Genomic DNA, 22,180 nt, shown 5'->3' on the forward strand with positions numbered 1-22,180 from the left:
CTCACTGTCATCCATCTGTGGCCCCTGGTGTCACATGAATTTTAAACCCACATGGAGAGTATGAGTGTGTGATTGTGTGAGCTGTAATAAATAAGGAAATGATCACATACTCAAAATTGGGGAAAGACAGAGCTCAGTTTTTTTTTCTTTGCTGCTGGCCACACAGATGTTGATAGACGATGGAAATGTATGCACATGCATGTCCATGCATTATTTTTCCTTTATGATACTCACAGATTATTGCTTTACTTTGTCTCTTCTTAGATTAGCTGAGTTGTGCTGTCACAGGAATATGCATTGTACATTTTATGAGAATTACATTGGGTTTGCTTAATCACCACTTTTTGGTCTTTATCTTGTAATGGTGCAGAGATTAGAACAAAAGAGCGACAAAAAAGAAGAAAAAAAGCACTTCTGAGCCTAGGGCAAAGGAATTCGGGGACACACTCCCTCTCTGCATTGACTATGCATTTTTCAGCACTTTCATTCCCTTGTGCAGCTCTCTGCAGCCTACAGGCAAGTCTGTGTCAGTCTAGTGTGTCTGTGATAGCTGCCCGAATCAGATAAAAAGACTGTTAACCTAGTCCAGGTGGTGTAATGGAATTATGAACAGCCGTGTCTGGACCAAGACAGACAGTGGGAGGGATAGAGGCAGGAGAGAAATAGATGGAGTAATGGACTCCAGAGGGGAGGGCAGCAGACAGAATAGAAGAGGAAACCTGACTTTATTTAACCCCGAAAAACAACCAAAATTCTGTTCGAGAATATGGCATTTGAATTTAACCTGTTTGTGGTCCCTGTTGATATTGACGAGGTCAAAAGAGAAGATGTGGTCCTCCGCTCCGACCAGTAGCCTCCCTCGCTCTTCATCCAATAGGAAAGTGTCGTAGCTTGAACTGTTAGCCAACCCATTGAAAGTGATGAGGTTACTGGATTCTAACATTTCTGAAAAAAAGAGAAGAACAAAGTGATCAATTTTTCAAATTTAGAAAAGAAAACACTTCCTAATAAACAGTGAACATTTGAACAGTGCACATTTGGCTTGTTTTGCTGACAGCATCTAAATATATATAAATAATGTCTACCTGATCATGATGCCCTGATGTAATAAATTACATTTAAGGAAATTTCATGTTTCCTTAACCGCTCCACACGAACTAGTCCACACACTTGAATGCAGACACATGTCAATCATGTATACCGTGAGACATTTAAAGTGAACACAGCATGTCACAATCAGGGACACAGTTCAGACTGTTCAGCCGTATGATTGGCTGAATAATTCATACAAAGTCAGGAGCAGTGGAGACATTTTGTGTAAGGAGGTATGTGTGGGTGTGTGCGCATATCTGCAAATCGTTTTTTATGTAAATCAACATTAATGAGTCTGTGACTGCACATGTACTTCTGCACAGTGTTTCATTCAGGGTGTACAAAGTCTTCAGGTATGAGCTGACAATATGTGACAAGGCTAAAAGGAAACCAATACAATGTTCTTTATACGGGTAAAAAATAAGCCAGACTGCTAGCTGTCAGTTACATTTTAACCACTGGAGTTGAATTTCATCAACTTTGAAAGGTTAGCGATCACAAGAGCAATAGTAGTACATTAACAAAGGACATCACTTCCCACTTGAAAGCAGGTCAACACAGGAATACATGTCCTACACATGCTAAGATGAAGAGTTTTTGTGTCCGTGATCCTTTTACGAGGGTTTTTTTTCATTCACTTGAGCTATACATCCAGAAAGACTCAGGAATTTGATGTGTTTTCCCCTTTTCGTCAGTATAATAAAAATATTTTGTTGCATGGAAAATTATTGTAAAATCCGCACTAAATGGAGTTATTCACTCCCATAGAGCACACTGCTCCTGATTTGTTTAGGACTCCTCACTTGTAGTCCAGGTTTTTCTTCCAAGACTTGACAATGTCAGGTTAGACACAGACAGCGATCCGAGGGGCATAGTGACCATTTATTCCTTCATAGAATATGACCCATGGTCTGCCAAAAATTGCATATTTTTGCATATTTTGCATATTAAGTACAAAAATCACATATCCCTGCCTCATAGTGGCAAGTTTGACCATATTACCACAATTATGATATTTAAAAAAACAAAAAAAATTATATTTTGTTAATAATAAACATGACGATATCTCATTTGACAGAATCACAATATTAGTGACTACAGATTGTTTTTTAAGTCTTTAAAGGAATTATCTCTCTCCACCTCCTATTTTTCACTGCAAATCATTTGCAAAAAAAAAATAAAATGTATTTGTCGAAAAGCTTTTTTTAAAAATGTTCAATATAAATTGAGATGATATATTAATTGTAAATGCTTTTGACCATAATAATTGTTGACTGAAAATCTAACATCATGACAGCCATGCTTAAAACAGAGAATCAACAGCTGTCCCTACTCCATCATTTCTGAGCAATAACCTCTTTCAGAAGTCAGGTCATAAAGAGGTGGAAGCTAAAACTAAATGTTTCAGACAGACGCTCAAGTAAAGAAGCAGCAATGTATGGCATGAGGAAAAAAATAAACATTATACCGTGTCAGCCTCTTTCAGTAGATGCCAAACTATCTGGTAACAACTGCGCAGAAGTTTCCACTGGCACAACTTCCTACAGAGTAGCCAGTACACTTCCAGTCCAGTCTGTGAAAGAGCCAATTTATCTATTGTTCTTCAGTCTGTTCAACTAAAGCTGACATGAGTGGACCACCAAGCTGACTAAACACTTAAATGCAAAAATATTCTCCATTTCCAACTTTTAAAATGTGAGTATTTGCTGTGTTTCAACTCAATAAAACCTTGTGAAATATCCAATAGATATTTTCATTGGGGACAATAAAAGCTGAGCAATTGCATTTAATGCAACATGTAGTCAAAATTAAGAATACTTTACAACTGTGTAAGATCAGTTCTTGCAAAAGAAAAATACAAAATAAAAAAAATGTGCCGTCAGCCAGTAATTTTGCTAATACAGTCTAGATTGTCCTAAACTATAATGTTTTAATAACAGCAGAAATGTTTGATTTGTGACTATGTAAAACTGAATTGAATTTGTTGGTGTTCTGACTACACAACATGTGCTTTCAATGTGTGCCACAGGTAAAGTACACTGATGCATAAGCCTCAGATCAGACAACATCATCCATCATCATCAGTGTCAACACATAGCACAGACACACATGGGTGCATGATATAGAAACAAGCAGAACCATACACAAAAACACACTCATACACATACAAGTGTGCAGTCCAGAGGGACTGTGATCTCCTTGCTCTGCCTACAAAGCTCTGATTGACGGGCTGCTATAGGAGCCATCTGCGCCCACTCACAGTGTGTAAGATCTTGGACATCTGTGTCCACATAAAATAAAGAACTGATGGAAGGGGAGGTTGGAGGAAATAGTATGTCAACCCTCTCTGAGTACGAGTACAAGTGGGGTGGACATGGGCTGTGAGAAGGAATGGTTGTCACCTAATAAAGATGGTTGCAGCTCATCTATGTCAGTTGTATTTCGGTTTGAGGCAAAGGAAATGGAGTGGGTGGATGTGGGCATGAATGGAGGTCTGTGGTTGGAAGTTTGTGTGAGTATTTCTACTGTACCACAGATGGGTTGAGCGTATGTGTGTGGGTTTTGGTATGTGTAGGTATCTATTCTACTCAGACCATTCTTTCCACACTGACATTCTGGCAATCACATTTATATACTACCTCTGGAAAGATACTCTGCAAGGCTCAGAATATGATGACAATGAATTCAATGTGTAAGTAAAACTTGCATCCTGACTTATTCACAAGTATGTACTTTTTTAGAACTGTGTTTTATCAAAAGCTTCTAAACAATGAATGTTGTTCATGAGTTATAAAGGCAAACATTCTGGAAATTTTAGTTTTTTGTTTTTTCGGTTATTTTACATACGATAAAGTTATGTTGTGCTCAAGTTGACTGTTTTTTTTTGTTTTGTTTTTTGAGATTTTCATTTTGATCACTGTGAAAATCATCTTAGAGTAAGTTGCAGAAACTGAGTCTGTAGTTTTTCTGAATTACAGGAACCAACAATACTATAATTCCTGCTTGGTTGTATTTTGTACAGGCGAAGAATCAGACTTGACACTTCTGTAATAACTAACATGAATATGTACCTGAAGATTTTATGGATTTCCAGATGGGATCTAGAAGCTGGCAGAACAGTACAAGATAGCCATCAGATAGTTCAGTGCATGCAGCTAAGGTTGGTAACTCAAATGCGAAACGGCTTAGTTCTCTTCTTGTTCTCATCACACTACAAAGAAATATAACTCTGATCAACACAAATTGGTGTCTTTAATATCTATCAAGCTCATATGAGGTTGTGGTCTCTCATATGGTGTCATTTTCAATGTCTTCAGCATCATAACTTTTTCGAGCTTTGCTGTTCTCCCTCATGCAATGCATATATATATATATACATATGTATATAAACTAGATCTTGCTACATGTTCCCACATTTTAAGTTTAAGAGGTTTCTAAACTGCAAGTTGGACTTTAAGAGGTATCTTCAGAATCGTTTTGTCATTAAGTGGCAGCCAATCACATACCCCTCTGTTCTCAGTTTACGAATGAGATGTGACGCAGCAGGCACAGGAAATTAGTCCAAGAAGTAAAGTAAGGAAATGTGTTTTCCAGTCGACAGAACGCCAGGAGGTCTCCTTATGTTTCAGCAATGAAGAAGTTGAATGAATGTGGCAGAAAGCCAGCCTGGACATAGAGATGGGAATGGAATGAAAAGTAAATAATTTTGGGAAAAATAGATTCTGTTAAAATCAAAAGGACACTGAGACATAACGACAATCGAGCAACAGAAAATGAACAAACCAGATGACAAGGAGAAGTTTCCTCTTTCGCGACTTCTATTCTCTGCCATTTTGGATATTTATGCAATGACCTTTATGATCTGAAAGCTGAAACCAGCAGCTGGTCCAATATGAGGTCTGTCAAGAAGGGTTTCCTTTAAATGGGCCAAAGAAAAAAAAAATTTGAAAAAGGAAGAAATATCAGACACACATCTCTCAACATGTGGCGATCTTTGACAAAGACAAGGTGGCCTGTGCAGACAAAATCACACAGAGAGGCTTTATCTGGGCTGGGATCTACTGTGGTTTGGAAAATGAGAGGAACTGGGGCGTGAGCACCTAAGGACCTCCAACCTAAACACAGACACGCTCGTTTGGAAATGGGAGCACAAGAGAGCGTGCAGCGCAGCTCATACAAAATATAGTAACCAAGCAGAGGACATGCATACACACATTTAGTGAAAACATAGAGCATATACACAAATACACAAAGGGAAGGGAAAGGAGGTTCAATATGAATTCACAAAGCGATTTTTAAAATGCAAACAACTACCAAACCCTTAGACCTACATGCATATATTAATATTGACTTCAATGTGAACACCAGACTAGTTCTCCCTGAATACACACACATACACACGCATGCAGGTCTTCACAATCTAAGCTTCAACCCAATAAGCATTTTCGCTTATACAGCATAAACTTGTAGAACAGTGAGCGCACTCAGCAGCTTTCACCTCTAACATAGTCTCTGGCCCCGGACCCCCCAACACACACCGACAGACACACAACTCCTCTCATGAATGTGTGTTCATACCCATGCCACGTGCCCCTTTACCACACACAGTCTGCTTACACTACCCACCAAACGAACAGATATATTTAAACACATCTACTTATGTGTGCATATGTATTCAACACACTTTAGACACACATGCACACACACACACCCACACTCTGTTCAGTCTCTGCTTCCCACTTTCTCCCATTACACACATCCTCTGTCTGCTTTCTTTCACCCGCACATTTTGACTTTCACACATATAACCTGAAGGCACAATGGTCTATGTGAACAGCTGCGGACAGACATGCAAGCACATGCATGTGCTCACACACACATACACACACCATCCCACAGATGCAAAAATATCATCACACCTTCATTTGCAAGATTCTGTGAGATCTGTGTTTCGGTTCAGTTTGTTCATTGGCATTAAAAATGCCATTACTCATATAGTCATAGCTAACTAAACACTGACACATGTGGTATACTATATCCAAAAGTCTGGACATCCTGGTCAAAATACCTGTCAATAAAAATAGTTGGGTTGAGAAAGTGAGTAAGTGGTGACCTGAATTCCAAGAGGCCAAAATAACAATTGTTTAAAATCGACATCCTGTATTTGGTTAGTATCCCAGCTCGTAACAGGTTTTGAAATTTCAGTTGTTGTTTCTGGGGATTTTTGTGCATTCCTCTCACAAAATGTTGTTGTATCTATTAGATCTTTGAGCCATCTTGCATTCACTGCTCTGTTGAAATCTGTCTATCAGTTATAATCTAATCATAATTACAGAACGATACACTTGAAGATAGCAGCAAAACCTTCAGTTTGTGCCTGTTGAGGCTGTCAACTGTGAATTTTGTTTAGGATCAAAATCATGTTGTAGAAGCCATTCTCTTCCGTTTGACACTGGCTGCAACACATGCCCAGAGTGTTACCGATTTGAGTTGAAAAGGTGTTCTATCCTGAAGCTTTTACATTGCTTGTTGGTTCTCCATACTTGTAGCCAGAATGCTTTATTTTAATGTCATCAAAACCCAGAACTTGTATAAAAATGCACCAGGCTTGTTGAGATGTTCATTGACAAACTTAAAATGCTAGTTGTGTTGAGGACACAGGAAATATGACAGACTGTCATATTTGTAATTCTACACCCTTTCAGAGTCTGCTAAATCTTTGTAGCCGTATGCACTCACACTAGGGCTTAGACGTCCGTTTATCAATCCTATGGCCAGTTTTCTCAACGTGAAAATGCTTTGCTATCCCCTTATAGCTGTCTCCTGCTTTGTCGGCATCACTAATTTTAATTTTCACAGTGAGAGGCAGCTGCTTCGAGGAGTCTAGGACTGCTAACTGTGGGAAGGAGGTTCATGGAGTCAGGGTATTTATAAAGCTTTGAGGGTTACTTCACCTGGCCTTTCTGAATGATGAATATAAACAGAAGTCTTAGAGTTTGGTTAATGGCATGCAGGAACTTAAATCTCTTTTGCACTCTGTAATTGTACATTTAAGAAAAAAAAATACTACCCACTGATACTGTGTAAAATGTTAAAATGAGTGTATTGTCTTTCATTTAACACCTCTTAGAGATATTCAACTGTCTAATCTGTTCACTGTGCCACAGCTTTTGACCAGGGATTCTCATACCTCATTGTTTTCAAATTCACATCAAAGGATATGTAAGGATATGGCCTAAAAATGGCAAATATGTGAAATTCATTCACATAAATTACCATTAATCCCTCTCTCATCCTCCATTATGGAAACTAATCTGTCTCTTGTCTCAGAAAACTTATGCTAGAGAGAGAGAGAGAGAGAGAAAAAAAGAAGCTACATTCAAAATTCAAGTGCAATTGTCTATGGAGTACCCTTCACTCCCCCATTCTCCAAACAGGCAGGCATTTTAGCCGCCTACATGCCACGCAATAGCAGAATAATGAACCTGCATGAAAGAAAGGCGACAGGGCATTAAATTATGTTTATCTGAATGTGTGTATGTGTGGCTGCCTGAGTGTGTGTTTGAGTGACTTGAAATATAAAAGCCTTGCTGCAGAAAACACTTGACTGAGATTCAACAGATACATAATATTCCATTAGAATAATGCAGCTCTTTTGAAAAGTGTTTTCTTGCTCACATTTACAACGAACGCTCAACAAGCAGAGGAGTTTTCAATATATAAAAACATCATTTGAATCACATGTTTTACTAGCTTATAACCTGTTTCAGATGTTGTGGTCTGTTAGAGCATGTAGGTCTGCAAAATTACTAAAGAGCTACAACACTGATGTGCAAGAAAAAAAACTGTGGAAAAGAAAATGGCAGCTTTAGAGGAACTCGGGCAGCCAATTGAACATCTTTCAGGCTTGCTTCAGAAACCAAACACACAGTACTGCAATATGTCCAGGGGTTTGGTTAGTCCTTCTAATGCTTTCTCCTTTTTCCTCTTTGTGTGGTGTAGAATACATTTTGCCACTCCCGTGACAGCCACGGCCACAAACACAGGTGTCAGGAGAAAAGACCAGACAGCCGCTCCATGGAAATTTGCTGAGAGCTTTGCCTGACAAAGTGTTCAAATATTATCTTAAGCTCAAGGATACCCACACACGCCTCAAAAGTTCACCTCCCCTCTCTGTTTCTCTCTTTGTAAGCACAGTAGCAGGTGTGGGTTGGTTTCCATGGTGACGATCTACACAACACAACCTGGGCCACTGGAGTTGTCATTCAGGTGCGGCCGAGCGACAGCTCTGACAGGAAACGTGCTGCCTCACAGTGCTAGTGTTGCCATTAATGCTACAACTGAAGAGCTTCTATGTGTGATTCAATTCAAAACTTTGTTGTTGGTTAACAACTACTACAATATGTAGATATGTTAAAGCAGCAATGATATTACTGGGCACACAGTTTCAATTTAACATGATTTTCCTATTTTTCAGCCATTACTGTAAAAATCATTGCCATTATTCATTCATTTTTCTCAACCCTAATGCAGGACTTTGTTGTGAACTCACAACATTCCTATTTCCCCTACAGAGAAAAAGACAGAAAGATAGAGTGCAGAGGGATACAGAATAAAAAGCATGCTGAACTAGGAGATTAGACAGGATAAGAAAAGCAGACAGCAGCAGACTAAAAGATAAAGGCAACAAAAACTTGAAATCATGGATAATGACAGCACACTGGGGCGGAAACATGAGCGCACATGAAAAATGCTCTCACACAACAAAGGAGGTCGAATATGGAACCGTTTCATTAGTGTGTGTCTCCTCCTGTCATTGGACGGCTGGACCACAGACCAGCGCTGTGACCACAGACGGCTCGAGGCCTGGCTGTGCCTGCCGCAGATAGCCCACTCACAAACCGCTAAATGCGCATGTTATAACCAGGATGTAGAGTCTCTCTGGTTCTTGTTCACTCTAAGGAAAACACACACAGGCACAGACACATGCGAATTTGCTTTTGTATGCAGATAAAATTACCCTTTTTGGACACAACAAACCGGCAAAATGGACTGTGTGTGTGTGCATAAACACACACACACTTGCAAATCATAATATCACTCTTGCAGAGATAGGAAGATAGTGGTATCACTAGGCAGTTTGATGGATGAACTTTGAGAGGAACCAGGCTGTGGTTATCGTGGTGATGTCTGGAGCCAGCGCCTGTTAGTGCAGCCTGTCAGCTGTATGGTGTAGCTGAATGTCAGCTCTGCCATTCTATTACAAATTAATGAGGCAAGGCTCCAGATCTCAATGTATCCCAGGAAAAGTGTGACAGCAAACACATTGAAACAAAAGAGCCACTTGAAGACAAACCCATAGACAAAAACACCCATCTCAGCTGTGTATGACATTATTTGAGGATCTTGGGTTACAATTGCTTGCAAAATACATTACTATAGTGTGCATCTCATCAAATGCATTTGCACTAGAAAACCTTAATGAATAAAATCACATTTCTCCCACATTGTATATCAAGCTACTTCTGTGATCTATAACAGGAAAACATTTCAGCAAATTGAGTCCTAAATTGCAGAATTTTTAAAGCAATGATATGCAAAGTTGATCTTATTGTGGTTTTTAACAGTAAAATTGGTGGAGTTAGATTAAAACCACTCACGCTGTCTCTAATTATAATAAATTGCTGCCAATCCTTAGTCGCACCAGTAATAGTCAATCTTGTTTTCCCAAAAACTATGGGAAAAAAATATTCGCTACTTTCTGCCTGTCCACTTTCTTTGTCTGTTGTTCTATCAGTTCTTCCTTTCGTCTCTCTACAGAGATGTCCCGCTCATTTGTAACACGACTCTGCTCAGATCGAACGTTGCACCCTTTCTCCATCTGACTGACAAGACTTAGCAGGTGGCAGGACCCATTCATACCCGCGATTCTGCAATCTGCACCATGTTGTAACTCAAGCCTCAAGTCCCAAACACAGATGCAAAGACACAGGATATTTTTCGTATGTGCAATTTCGTACAACGCTTACGTACACACAGACAAAAATGTACATTGAACATAAACACACACAGTAATCGCTGAAAATCAACTGCTCTGACACTGCCTCGTTCTGTGGTATTTGAGCTCTGATCATTTTGATCATCTTTGTTTAAACTAGTATCCAAAGCAAATAGCAGGGTATAACAGTGGAATGTGTTGCATTCCAAACACAATTCATTACACGAAGGGTAACATTAATACACTTGAGCCGCAGTTTGCAATGAAAACAAGTGGCAGATTTAATAGCCTTGATAAATTGGCCTTTTATTTTGCAAGTGGAGCTTTGTCATTGCATAACTATCTGTGAGGCAACGGGTGTTAGCACAAATACGCTCACATTCATTCAATTCTACCATCTTTCAACTTGTGGACTAGGGTGGTGGGAGCTTAACAAACTCTGTGGTTAGGTTTGTAAGTCAGAGCAAGGAAATGGAGGAAATTCAAGTTCAACATGGGGGCATATCTGAAAAGGAGGATACGGCAAAACATTGGTTTTTACTACATGTTTTGGAATGTTTCTGTGTGGGAGCAAATATGAGGGTAGTTTAGTGTGTGGGTGTCCTCCACATAGAGTTGAAAAGAAGGATAGACAAAAAAAAAGATATGTATCAACTGAACTGCAATCAAAAGGACAGGAAAAGAAGACACACACAGTCTGCTTGAAGATTGCACTTAGGGTTTGCGGTGTTGACGTTCCTTGAGAAGCGACTGAGCCACACGAGAGGGAGGAGGGAGAGGAAGAAAAGAACTATGAGAAAGAAAGAGGGGGTGAGATGGAGGCAGACATCTCCAAAGTTGGTGCGTTGTGAGAACACCTTGTAATTATCTACATCCGCTCTGTCAGCCGCAGCCCGCAGAGCGGACAGATACAGCAGAGACAAGCACGGCACTAAGATGCTAATGCACTTATCAAAGAATGATTTGAAAAAAAAACATAGAAACACTAAACAACATGCATGTAAATACCCACAAACATATCTAATGCACATATTTTTATAGAAAAGTAGACACGCCCACATACACACACACACACAGGCTTATTATGGGCTCAGGCCAGACTCTTCTAAGTGTGGTTCCATACCAACTATCTATTTTGAAGGCCAATTTCATATTCCTTGATTCTTTCCCAGTTTTACTCTGTCTTTCCTCCTCAGTTCCACCCATCAAGAGTGAGCTGTGATGACATGAAGAGTTCATACAACAGGGCATCATGATTACTCACAGACAGGGTAACTATTAACTTTTTTTTTTACGTTTTTAAATACTGTTCTCTGACTTCTTGTTATGCACTCAAACAGGGTCACGTTTTACAGTTTCTCACATGACCCTCTTCACTGTTTGTAATACTGTGAGCTGTATGTGCCTCTGTTGACCTTTAGGGGTCAGTGTTACTCCTGATGGCTGCTTACAAGTATGCTGTGCATAGATTGTGTTCAGGAATGTGATTGTGTGCTGGTATGCATGCAGTGTTAGTAGTTTTAGGTGTGAGTTTTAAGTGTGAGAGATCAATGGGTGAAAGCTAAAGTGATGGTTTCAGTATGACTGGATTGATCCTTTGATGCAGATCTGATTACACAACATACATTTTTTCATTGGTTGTTCACATAGTTGGCAAAATACCGGTCACTAAACACAAGTCTTACTCTATTTCTTCCTTATACCTCAATCTTATTAGCCAATGTGAGAAAAGTTATTTTAGTCTCAAGGAGAAGAGAAAATCATTAACTCTTGTGATCATCACTCTGTCCCCGATGAAGCAGCAACCTTTTAGTCGACTGTCTAACTGACCCCACTGGGAAATCATTTACTCTCCTCTGCCAGCCGTCGCTTGAGAGGTAATTTTATCTACCTGTCTCCATTTCTCAGTCGCTCTCCATCGCAAACTGCTCACTCTGCAGTGGTTTGCCTGTCCTTTTCAGAAAATCGCTCACTTCTATGTGATGATCAGTCCCTTGGGGGGTTGTCATCAGCTCTCATTTGAGAACGATTTCATGGGACTCTTGGATGAGATGAGGTGACGCTCTGCCTGCATGCTCTGTGTTTATCTGACTGGCCCAAATCACAGACCCTGCAAGCTGTTGTCTGTCCTGGGAATCCGAATGTGATCGCCCCACTTCAGGGCCCCACTCTGGAGATTTGCTTGTTTGACTGTCCTTCCCAGGAGGATTCCTCCTTGTTGTTTATTTGACTTAATTACTATGCCAGCTTCGCAGAGGGAGAGGGGATGAGTGACACTTAATTTAACAACCAGCCTCCCTTCCTTTTGCGTCATCTACTGTATATCTGCCAGCTTAGCCTTCATTAAAAGCAAATCCCGCTCCCCCACCCAACACCACCACCATCCTTAACAATGTGGGTGTTAACTGAGAATTGTCTCCTGACAGATATCCAGAGAGCCATCCAACACCTGTGGGCCCAAGACACACGAGACAACGGCGAGCAGTGACACACAGAGAAAGTGGCACATGATTCCCTCTCATGCATTTACATCCCACGTTCGCTCACACTCACGTGCATAAAAATGCAGGAAAACAGCAGACAGCGATCACATTTCATTCTAGAAAATGAATTGATTCGTGCGCTCGCGCACAAGCATGTGCACAAAACCAGGTGTCTAATTATGTGAGGACACGCAAGGCCTGACACATTTTTGCCACGCTAAAACACACACGCCGAGACACCACTTACAGTCCAGGGGGAGGAAATCACAAGAGAGGGTGTTGAGTCCTCACACCGAGACGTAGCAAGAACATTCACAAACACACACACGCCAACACTTAACACACAAACTAAATAGTTTTTCGCAAACATTTTTTTAAAAACAACATTATGTCTATTGGGAGACAGGCTACTATTTCCCAGCAGACCTGCTCTCTCAGTTTGACGATGTACATCCCTCAATACTAGTACAGTCAATGCACACTTTGATGCTTGATGACATATCTCTTGTCTAGCACTGTTGTCAGCAATGTGTTCACTTGTCAGACTAAATAGTGAAGAGGATCACAAAAGGGGGCACGAGGGAACTCTATTCACCTTTTTTAAACAGATGGTCCAGCATGAAAAAAGGATGACATTTTCTCATCATGCCTATAAACTTTGCTTCGTGTGAACTGACATGATAGAGCCCAGTGGATATATGACTTGCAGAAGGTAAGTTCAGCTCTGATTCTTTCCAGCTTTATTTTCTTCACATGTTGAGTGTATGTCATCACGCTTTAAAATCTTCACGATATGCCCACCGCACAAAACTGTCAATCACATTTTTATTTTAGATTTGAAACACATGCAATCATACTTATTTGGAAGCTGAAAGGGTGATAAAGGAAAATATACTACCCTCAAAATTATAACTTTCACTCCATCTAAAGAATAAAGCATGTCATATAGCAGGCCTCTAAACATAAGTTATACTAAACGTTTCGTCTAAAGATAGAGAATGGATTAGTGACAAACATCTTAGTCACCACTTCTTCCAGCGCAACATTTGATTTGTCCTCAGAATGGATTAAATCGTCTGAAGAACCAAAGCGTCGGGCGATAATCAAACCCATACGGGGATTTTCAACCACATTCATGCTTCAGCTGCAAATCAGCTTGTTCATAAATTTCCAGAGGGTGTGATTTGGTAAACGGGACTAAAATAAAGAATCAAGAGACCACACTTCTAGGCATATACTTTCAGTCAAAAAAATTCCCAAAATATGGCAAAAATGTTGCCAGTTATTTCTGGCTAAGATGAAAAGTCTGCTATTACAAAGAGCCTGATTTAGTATAGGGTGTGAGAGAGGAGACGAGACGGAGAGAGAGAGAAAGAGGGAGGAGGAGAGGAAGAACCGGCGCTCCGCAGTCTCCCCTCAAAATAACACAGGGTGAGAGAGAATAACATGTTTGCTATATACGTCAAAAAATGTACACGTGCACAATTAAAAAAAAAACGAACACGCTCTGTCCCATTCTCTGGTAATACCTGCAAATAGGCAATTATATGCACAAGTGTTAAATCAAAATGCAAATAAAGTCTCCAACTGTTGGATCCATTTAGGATACAGAAATGAGAAATTGAGAAACCTGCATGGCCCCTTGAAGAATGGCTCTGTGTCATGACTGAAGCAGACCCCCCCTCTTTTTTTAAATGTTTTTGGACAGAATACATTAAAACAGAGGCTCTGCTACCTTTTCAGAGTACTTAACAGCGATGTACAGTACTAGCTGAAGTGGACAGCACAAGGGGAAAATTGATACAGGGGCCAATATATACATTTAACTTCAGGCAGGAGCCCTTCCACAGCATATGGAAACAATCTGACTATTTGTAAGGAGAATAGTGAATTCTAGGAGACAGGCAGAGTGAGTGAGAGGGAAGGAGTGAGTTAATGGGAGAGGACGTTAAGGAGAGAGTTAGATTTTGTATGCTGACCAAGAGAGAAGGAGTGGAAGAGCCAAATGCAGAGGGAGAAATGGGCTCGGTGTGTAAGAAGAAGAAAAAGGGATAACTCAACATGGAAAAGAAAAGATGAAAAGAAAAGCATAAAAGAGCACCCACAGGCAAGAAAAATAAAAGTAGTTCTGGTTAAAAGCAGTAGCTATCATAGCGAGCCTATATAACCTGGAGTCAGGGAGAACAGAGAATGGGCTTACCCTTGTATGACAGCTTTAGTCTGGGTACATTGTGCTTGGGCTCAACTCCTCTTCCCGGCTGCACCGCCCCACACAGCAGCACTACAATCCCAAGCAGGTAATCCATGGCGCTGGAGTGCTGCTGGCTGGCCTCCAGACCAGGGGGCACTCACAGCCCGACCCCGAGATGAGTGTCCTCCCTTGAGGTACGCTGAGCCTGGAGAGTCCCTCCACGCGAGCTCTGAAAGTAGATGTTCCAGGGAGTGGAGGGAAATCCTGGTTGTGCTCCCCAGCTCAGAGTGCAGATTGTTGGGGGAGTTCTGTAGTGTGAAGCTGGTGGTGGGGTGCCGCTCACATGGCTCCCTGTGTGGAGGTCCAGACAATTTAGTCCCTTGGCTTATCTGTGCTCCCCCAGGTGAAGGCTCAGCAGTGCTTCAGTTTGGTTTGACTGTGATGAGATGCAGAGGCTGTGTAAAGGTGAATCACAGATCTTATCCACAATAACAAGTCTATCCTTTTCACATAAATAAATTAAAAAAAATCTTTTTCTGTCCTCTGGCTTCTTCCTTTTGAGCAGACACTCACAGCAACCCTCTAATCCTTGTGTGCAGCTCCAACAGACGGCGAGAGAGCTACACCATCCACAGGAAGGGAGGGGAGGGGAGGGAGAGCAGCTGAGAGAGAGGGAGGGAGTGATGGAGGGAGGGGGGTATGACTTGAGAGCAGTGATGAGTGGAGTGGATAGGAAGTATTGTGAATGGTCAGGATTTACAGTGTTGACTTTTTTGTTCCCGTTTCCCCCTTTTTATTAGGATTATTTGCTTTATTTATTTTTTCCCTTTTCCTTTATTCCTCCTAATATCTTCAAAAGGATTTCCCTGAGGTAACTTTGTCATTTTTGATAATATGTTATATATATGAATGTGTGACTTTCTGTGTGACCCATGGAGTATACACAAAGAATGGATATAGCTACAGTGGCATCAGCCACTTGATGGTAGACCAGTGTTTTAAAGTATTGAGTTAAGCATTGCAGCCATCACCACATTGGCTTTTTGAAACTGGACGTGGGAAGCATATCAATAGGGTAGCAACTTCGTGAAAAAAAGATAGTCACACCCAAAAGCATATATTGTTTAGTCTATTCCTCTCTAATGGACCATAACCTACAAACCCCATTTCTAGAAAAGCTGGGAAGTTTTCTGAGCCGCAACAGAACTTTCTATCTATAATTTGTTAATACATTGGAACATTTATTTAACAAAAACAGTTACAAAGGAAAATAATTTGAAAATGATTTTTCCCAAACAGGGAAAGGTTATTGCTCACAACTTTGTGTCAAACTCAAAGGGTCTGCGGAGGTCCTGGTGCAAATAGGCTAAGAAAGGAAACCACTGTTGGATAGACGTGACCTTCAAGTCCTAAGGTTTCCATAAGGCAAACCATGTAAAACCATTGTCACCCATCACAGTCATTCACAGTATCCAGAAATGTAACCTTAAATTATTTTCCACACCAAGAAAGATATATATCAACTCAGCACAGAGAGGCCACTGATTTTTCTGAGCTCAAGATCATCTCAGATGGACAGAAAGGCAGTGAAGATATGCACTGTGGTCAGTAGAATCCATGCTTCAGCTGTTTTTTGGGAAAAAAACAAAACAATCTGACATCTGGTTGTCCTTGCCAAAGATAAGAAAAAACACCTGGCTTGTTCTCAGCAGCGCAAAAACCAGTGAATGGGATGGATATGGGGATACATCAGTGCACATGGCATTGGTGACTTGTATATATGTGCAGGTAGAATTGATGGGAAGGTGCATATTGGAAATTTCTGAGAGACATGCTACAGTACCATCAAGACACAATCTTTTCCTTCGGGAGTCTGTGGTCATTCCAGCAGAACAATGCCAGACTTTGTTTTGCTTAATCTACAACAGCGCAGCTTCATATATGTAGAGTGTGTGGGCTTGGCAAGCATGCATACAGTTCAAATCTGTCTCCTATTGAAAATGCATCGTGCATCATGAAGAGGTGAATCAGACAACAACAACATCTGACTGTAGAGCAGCTGAAATTCGGCAAGAATAGACACAGATTCCTCCTTCAAAACACCACTAATCATTTGGATCCTCAGTCCCCAAACAATTAAAAAGTTTGTTCCACTTCACACCAGTTGACAAAAGCTTGTCTATTTTACATTTTACAATATTTTACATATTTTACAGCTGTATCAAAAGTTTTCGCCCCCAATTGGCTTGAGAATTATACAGAATGCTGTTTTTTTTTCAGAGCTCCAAAATCGTAGTCATGACCCTGGAAAAAAGTTCAGAGAGAAACATTTGCTACAGCAGCTAGATCATGTAAACCTGAGCAACACCTTCATCTTTGCATATAACAGTTAACATTACTTGAATAGATGTCAGAACATATATCTATTTATTTATACATTTGATTTAATTTAAATATCAATATCTTAAATACAGTCAGCGTTGCTTTTCTTCAATACAAAGCATCACTTTTGCCTTATCCAGATTTGGCGAATACATTTAGTTAACCTGTATGGTCTGAGATGAATCCTGTCTCTGGAAAAGTCATTCGAATCAGCGAGGCAGGTCAACAGCAACCCCCTCCTCTTAACTACAGCCAGCCCTTGCAGGTGCTGGCCTGTGTGTTTTTGTGTGTTTTTGTGTGTGTGCGCACCTCCTGCTTCCTCTAAGGGGTGACATAGTAGTGGTGAGGTGATAAAAGCTTTGATAAACAGGAGTGCTGATGTGTCAACACACACACTTCAAGATACTGATAGAAAACAACCTGAGAACTGGGCTGAGATAGTAAGCATGTGACTTCATGTTCGTGATATGCGGGTACCTGTATAATCCTGCTCTTCGACCCACACTTACTTACTGTTTTGGAAAACAAGAAAAGTTGGAATGTTTATTGCCGTCATCCTGAAAGGATATATCCTTTTTAGTTTAATCCACATTTTATTTTATTCTGCTAAAAATAACCCAGTATTCCATGATGTTATCTATGAGAGGGATTGCCAAACTTTCAAGCTCCTGACTCACAATATAACAGTGGCAGGGACTTATTAGCCCCAGTAACATTGCTCTAAATATACAAACATTGCTAATAAGTCAGTTATGATTAGTGCATATTGACAAGAGAACCAGTCCCAACAATCATAATACCATATTTATTATTTTATTTACTGCATTTGTCCCCTGTAATAATCATGGTGAAAAAATGCTATTACAAATAATTTTTATATTTAATTTGATTTCTAGAAGTCGTCTCTAGGCGCCCGGCTTGGTGTCTCATGACCAACAGAGGGGTTCCAACCCTCACTTTGGGAAACACTGATCTCGTAGAGAAATATTATCCAAACTGTCCATTATGAATGTTCACAATCATTGGACCACTTTAATAGATTATGATTTCAATTGGATTATTATCAACAATTCAGGTGTGTTTGTGTTCCATTTCACCTCTAACTTTAGGGTTGGAGGTAAAATGTTTTTTCAGCTTGTTGGATCATGAAAATGTCATTGTTTCAGCAGATCTCAGGATATAATTTGGTGATTTCATTAATATAATGTAAAGCAGTTTCAAGAATCACAATGTATTTCATCACTGTGATTCTTAAGATTCAAGAATGTTAAATGTAGTTTTAATTTTCCCTGTGGTCATCTAACCCTCTGTGATGTTGATGACACTGATCCGTTGATTTAAATGTTTACTTGTTTACAGCTCTTCCACGTGTTTGCATCTATCTTGCTGATCCTAATAAGTGTGTCTGCATGTAGTCATGCCTTCCATTGTGCAATCACTTCCACAACCATGTCGTCCCCTGCCTCGTACATCATCACCCTTTTAGTCTAAACAGCCTTTTTAGGTGTTTACCCCAAACAAAAAGTGGTGTGGACAGACGCATGAAAGCAACCTCTCAGCCTGTCTACATCGACCTCTGTCTCTCTCTGCTGCCCTGATCCACAAGCTTCCATCCATTTGTCTGCATTAGCCGAACTAACAGCTGCCTGACTACCTGCATTGATCCACACCGGTGGAGTGAGATGTGCTGGAACACGCCATTTCGGGTTACCCTTCAGGGAGTGCAGCAACAGTCCGGCCTATCGTTGCCAATCTATTTGCGACACCCCCTGGCACCTCGGCAGCCGAAGCAGCCCTGAGTAATGATGACTTAATAAATGGTGACACGCCGTTGGCAGTGGAGTGAGATGCCCATTGACAAGGAGCTTCCACGGGCTTTCAGCGCCTGATGGTAAAAATAGAGGACATGAGACACCCTGCTTATGAGAACGTGGCAAATGGGGGACAGGCGTCAGGCAGGTCTGGGTGTGTGGCCTGTGTGCCAATGTGCTGTTACCGATATGATGGTGTATCTTCATCCTGTGTGCTGTTAATGTTCTGTGTGTGCATTTGAGAAAACGATTACAGTAATGTGACCCATGATGTCTGTTTTACACAGAACATCGGAAATGTTCCACCCTGTACTCCATACACACTGACCTTTAACCTTTTTCAGCACACGCCTGCAGACCACCCATCTCACCCATGATAACTGACCCCGTGTTCCTGAGGCCATTGCCACTGAGAATATTGCAGAATAACTGCTTTCTCCATAAGTGACACGTAAAGTTCAAGGTACGAACAGCCATCATTTCCTTGACACAGCGGGAGTTCCCTCTTCCTATTCCCTTCCTGTTCCCAAACACCACATCCTATTCAGTGTTAACTGGGGTCACACAGCAGCCCCTTAGTCAGCAAAGGAAACAAAAGGTCAGGAAAGATAGGAAGAGGAACTAAGTAAGAGCAGTAGCAGGTTGTGCCAGTTATGACAGAGCAGAATGTAGTTCCGGTGAAATGCCAACCAAGAGCCTGACGTTGCTCAACTGACAAGAAAAGGAAAGATACTTATATCTTCTACTATACTAATATACTTCAGCAAAAGTTATTTGTAATATTTATTGAAAAAGATAGGAGAATGGAACCATAATTTAAGAATATAAATATGCAACTCTGGAGTATTTTGTCACAAAACAGACCGGAAAGAGTTGATTTATAACTGACTGCACAAGTGATTTCTCACATATAAACATCTACCTGAAAATGTGGGCATGGGAGAGAAACAAAAAAGAAAAAGACATCTGTGTAGACAATCATCACTATAACTCTTTTAAACTGTGCGCCTCTGTCAGAGCTACACAGTGAGCTATACATCACACTTATAAAGCCTCAAGGTATGTCTCTGGGTTTCTAATAATCTTAAATTCCCAGGTCTGGCATTTATGTGGCAGACTTACGAAAGATAAAAAAAACAACTCCCTATAGCGTGTTTTCACTTGTCCAGTCAAGTGCTGACACCTGTTTCTGTTCTTGTATGATCTTTTTGTCCCGCTTTTACTTCCCAAACAAAGTGGTGGTTTCATTAAAAACCCATCTTAGAGCTCATTAACAATGCTTCCAAGGGAGCCTGGAACCCTGGTGGAGGGAAATGGGAGGTTTCCCTCCATTTCATCGCTTCTCAAAAGGTCAGGGGTCAGCCTCCAGGTTACAATGGGGTCACACAACCCTATCGTGGGCATGACGGAGCTTTGGCAATCTCTTAGCAAAGCCCTCCACATACATAATCACAATTCCATGCGTGCACATTCAGATTTCCACATCCACTTAAGACAAGGATGGGAATGAGAGCATAAACAAACAAAAGGGGAACCACATTGCACCATGGGAAAGAAAACACTGCAGAGCTTGTAACATCTGTTGCACTGAGGGATGAATGAAGGGAAGTTTTGGCTGTTTTTGTTATTTGCTGATGCATTTCCATCCATCCTCTGGTGACGGAAGTCTTGCGTGGGGTACTGCCTCACCCAGATGTGTCTACCTTTTTTATCTGATGACAGTGGTACTACGCAGATTAGGAATGGTTTACAGGAAGCCATGAAATTTCCCTGAAATGTTACACTGATTCATAAAATCAGATCATTTCCTGCAAAACGCTGCTGATGACATTCACGTGGGGGAGAACAAGTCTTTTTCTTGACATAAACTGGCGTGCACTTGTTGAGCAACACTTTAACCATTTCCAGAGCACAAGTGTTATCTCCTCCTAAGAGGTACATGTGATTACCTAACTGGCTTGACAAAAGTATAATGTTACAGAAGGAATAAATGAGTCACTTTTAACTGTGAGAGGGAAGACTTCTAACTAGTTTAAATCCACAGGAAACTCATCATGAAGCATCAGTGATGTGGAAAGGACCAAGAGGTGAGTGAACTAATCCAAGAAGAAGGATTCTTTTATGTTGTATGTATATGCAAATGCTAAACACAGCATTTGTGAATGTAAGTTTGTTGGGGGAGGACTTAAGTCTGGTAGAAACCACAGTAAGAATCTCATTATTCCCTCTATACGGTTAAAGCAGGGAGCTTATAGGACTCTTAGAAATGCTCACGCTCTCATCATCCCCTTTCTCTCATCTTTACACAGAGTCAAAGTGAATGGGAGCTCTGAAAGATCTCTCAGAGAGCATTAGCTTCTCCGCTAGGTCACTGAAATTAAATAGGTAGTCCATTAAAGAGGTAAAGATTTGTTCAAGTGTGGGAGTAAAGATGAGACTAAAAGCATGGTAGAAGGACCTTGTTTACGTCTCAATGGCTCCGATTAAGATTACATTTGAAGAAATCCATTTCACTCTTATCAAAAGTTCATGGAGGTGTTCTCACAAAAATACCAACAAAGATACTGTTTTATGTTTTGCCATAAGCGAGGACTTTCATTTTCAGTCCAACTTTAACAGTGTGACACAGGGCTGATGTAATCTGTTTGGTCTAATGAGTGAACCAGTCCTCACAGCCTCCAACAGTCACTGAAAATGTTTCTCTTATTCATTCATGCTGGTATCAATACACAAACTCAGTTTGCTATCACAATTTTAGTCAGCAGTTGGCATTACCATCAAAAAACATATTTAAGAATTCCCCAAATTAAACTTAGTGGTGCATAAATGATCAAATAAAGTCAGCCGTGCTGATTTAAACTTCCTCTGAAAGGCTGAAATAATAAGAAGTGCTGATTTTGTCAAACCTGGAATCTGAAACTCTGTTTAATATCCTTCCATTTTCTATACCCACTTAATAGGTTGGTCAGGTCGCGGGGGGGCTGGAGCCTATCCTAGCGGTCAACGGGAGAGAGGCGGGGTACACCCCGGACAGGTCACCAGTCCATCACAGGGCAACACAGAGACAAAAACGAGACACAGTTTAACATAACGATTAAAAATTTTCAAACATGGGATCCTCATCAACCTGTCAAAGTGACGGCCCTTTTTTATTCATAGAAGTCATTTTTCCGGTGTTCATCACAGCTTCATTCAGTCATATCCATCACTGTGACGAGAAACG

General features: G+C 40.6%; 1 protein-coding gene across 1 annotated transcript in view; it reads right to left on the reverse strand.

Annotated features, from left to right (window-relative positions):
* sema3aa (sema domain, immunoglobulin domain (Ig), short basic domain, secreted, (semaphorin) 3Aa) overlaps positions 1 to 15,358 on the reverse strand; it is a 33,376-nt gene extending 18,018 nt beyond the window's left edge. Inside the window, exons 1-2 of the mRNA XM_072377111.1 lie at positions 14,774 to 15,358; positions 785 to 945 (exon numbers count right to left, since the gene is read on the reverse strand). Of these exons, the coding sequence (XP_072233212.1) occupies positions 785 to 945; positions 14,774 to 14,879 (267 nt within the window). The 5' untranslated portion in view covers positions 14,880 to 15,358. The remainder of the gene's footprint in view (positions 1 to 784; positions 946 to 14,773) is intronic.
* Positions 15,359 to 22,180: the final 6,822 nt, after the last annotated feature.

Source organism: Leuresthes tenuis, unplaced genomic scaffold (genome assembly GCF_036924035.1).
Source record: "Leuresthes tenuis unplaced genomic scaffold, fLeuTen1.0.hap1 SCAF_23, whole genome shotgun sequence".
NCBI classification, from domain to species: domain Eukaryota; kingdom Metazoa; phylum Chordata; class Actinopteri; order Atheriniformes; family Atherinopsidae; genus Leuresthes; species Leuresthes tenuis.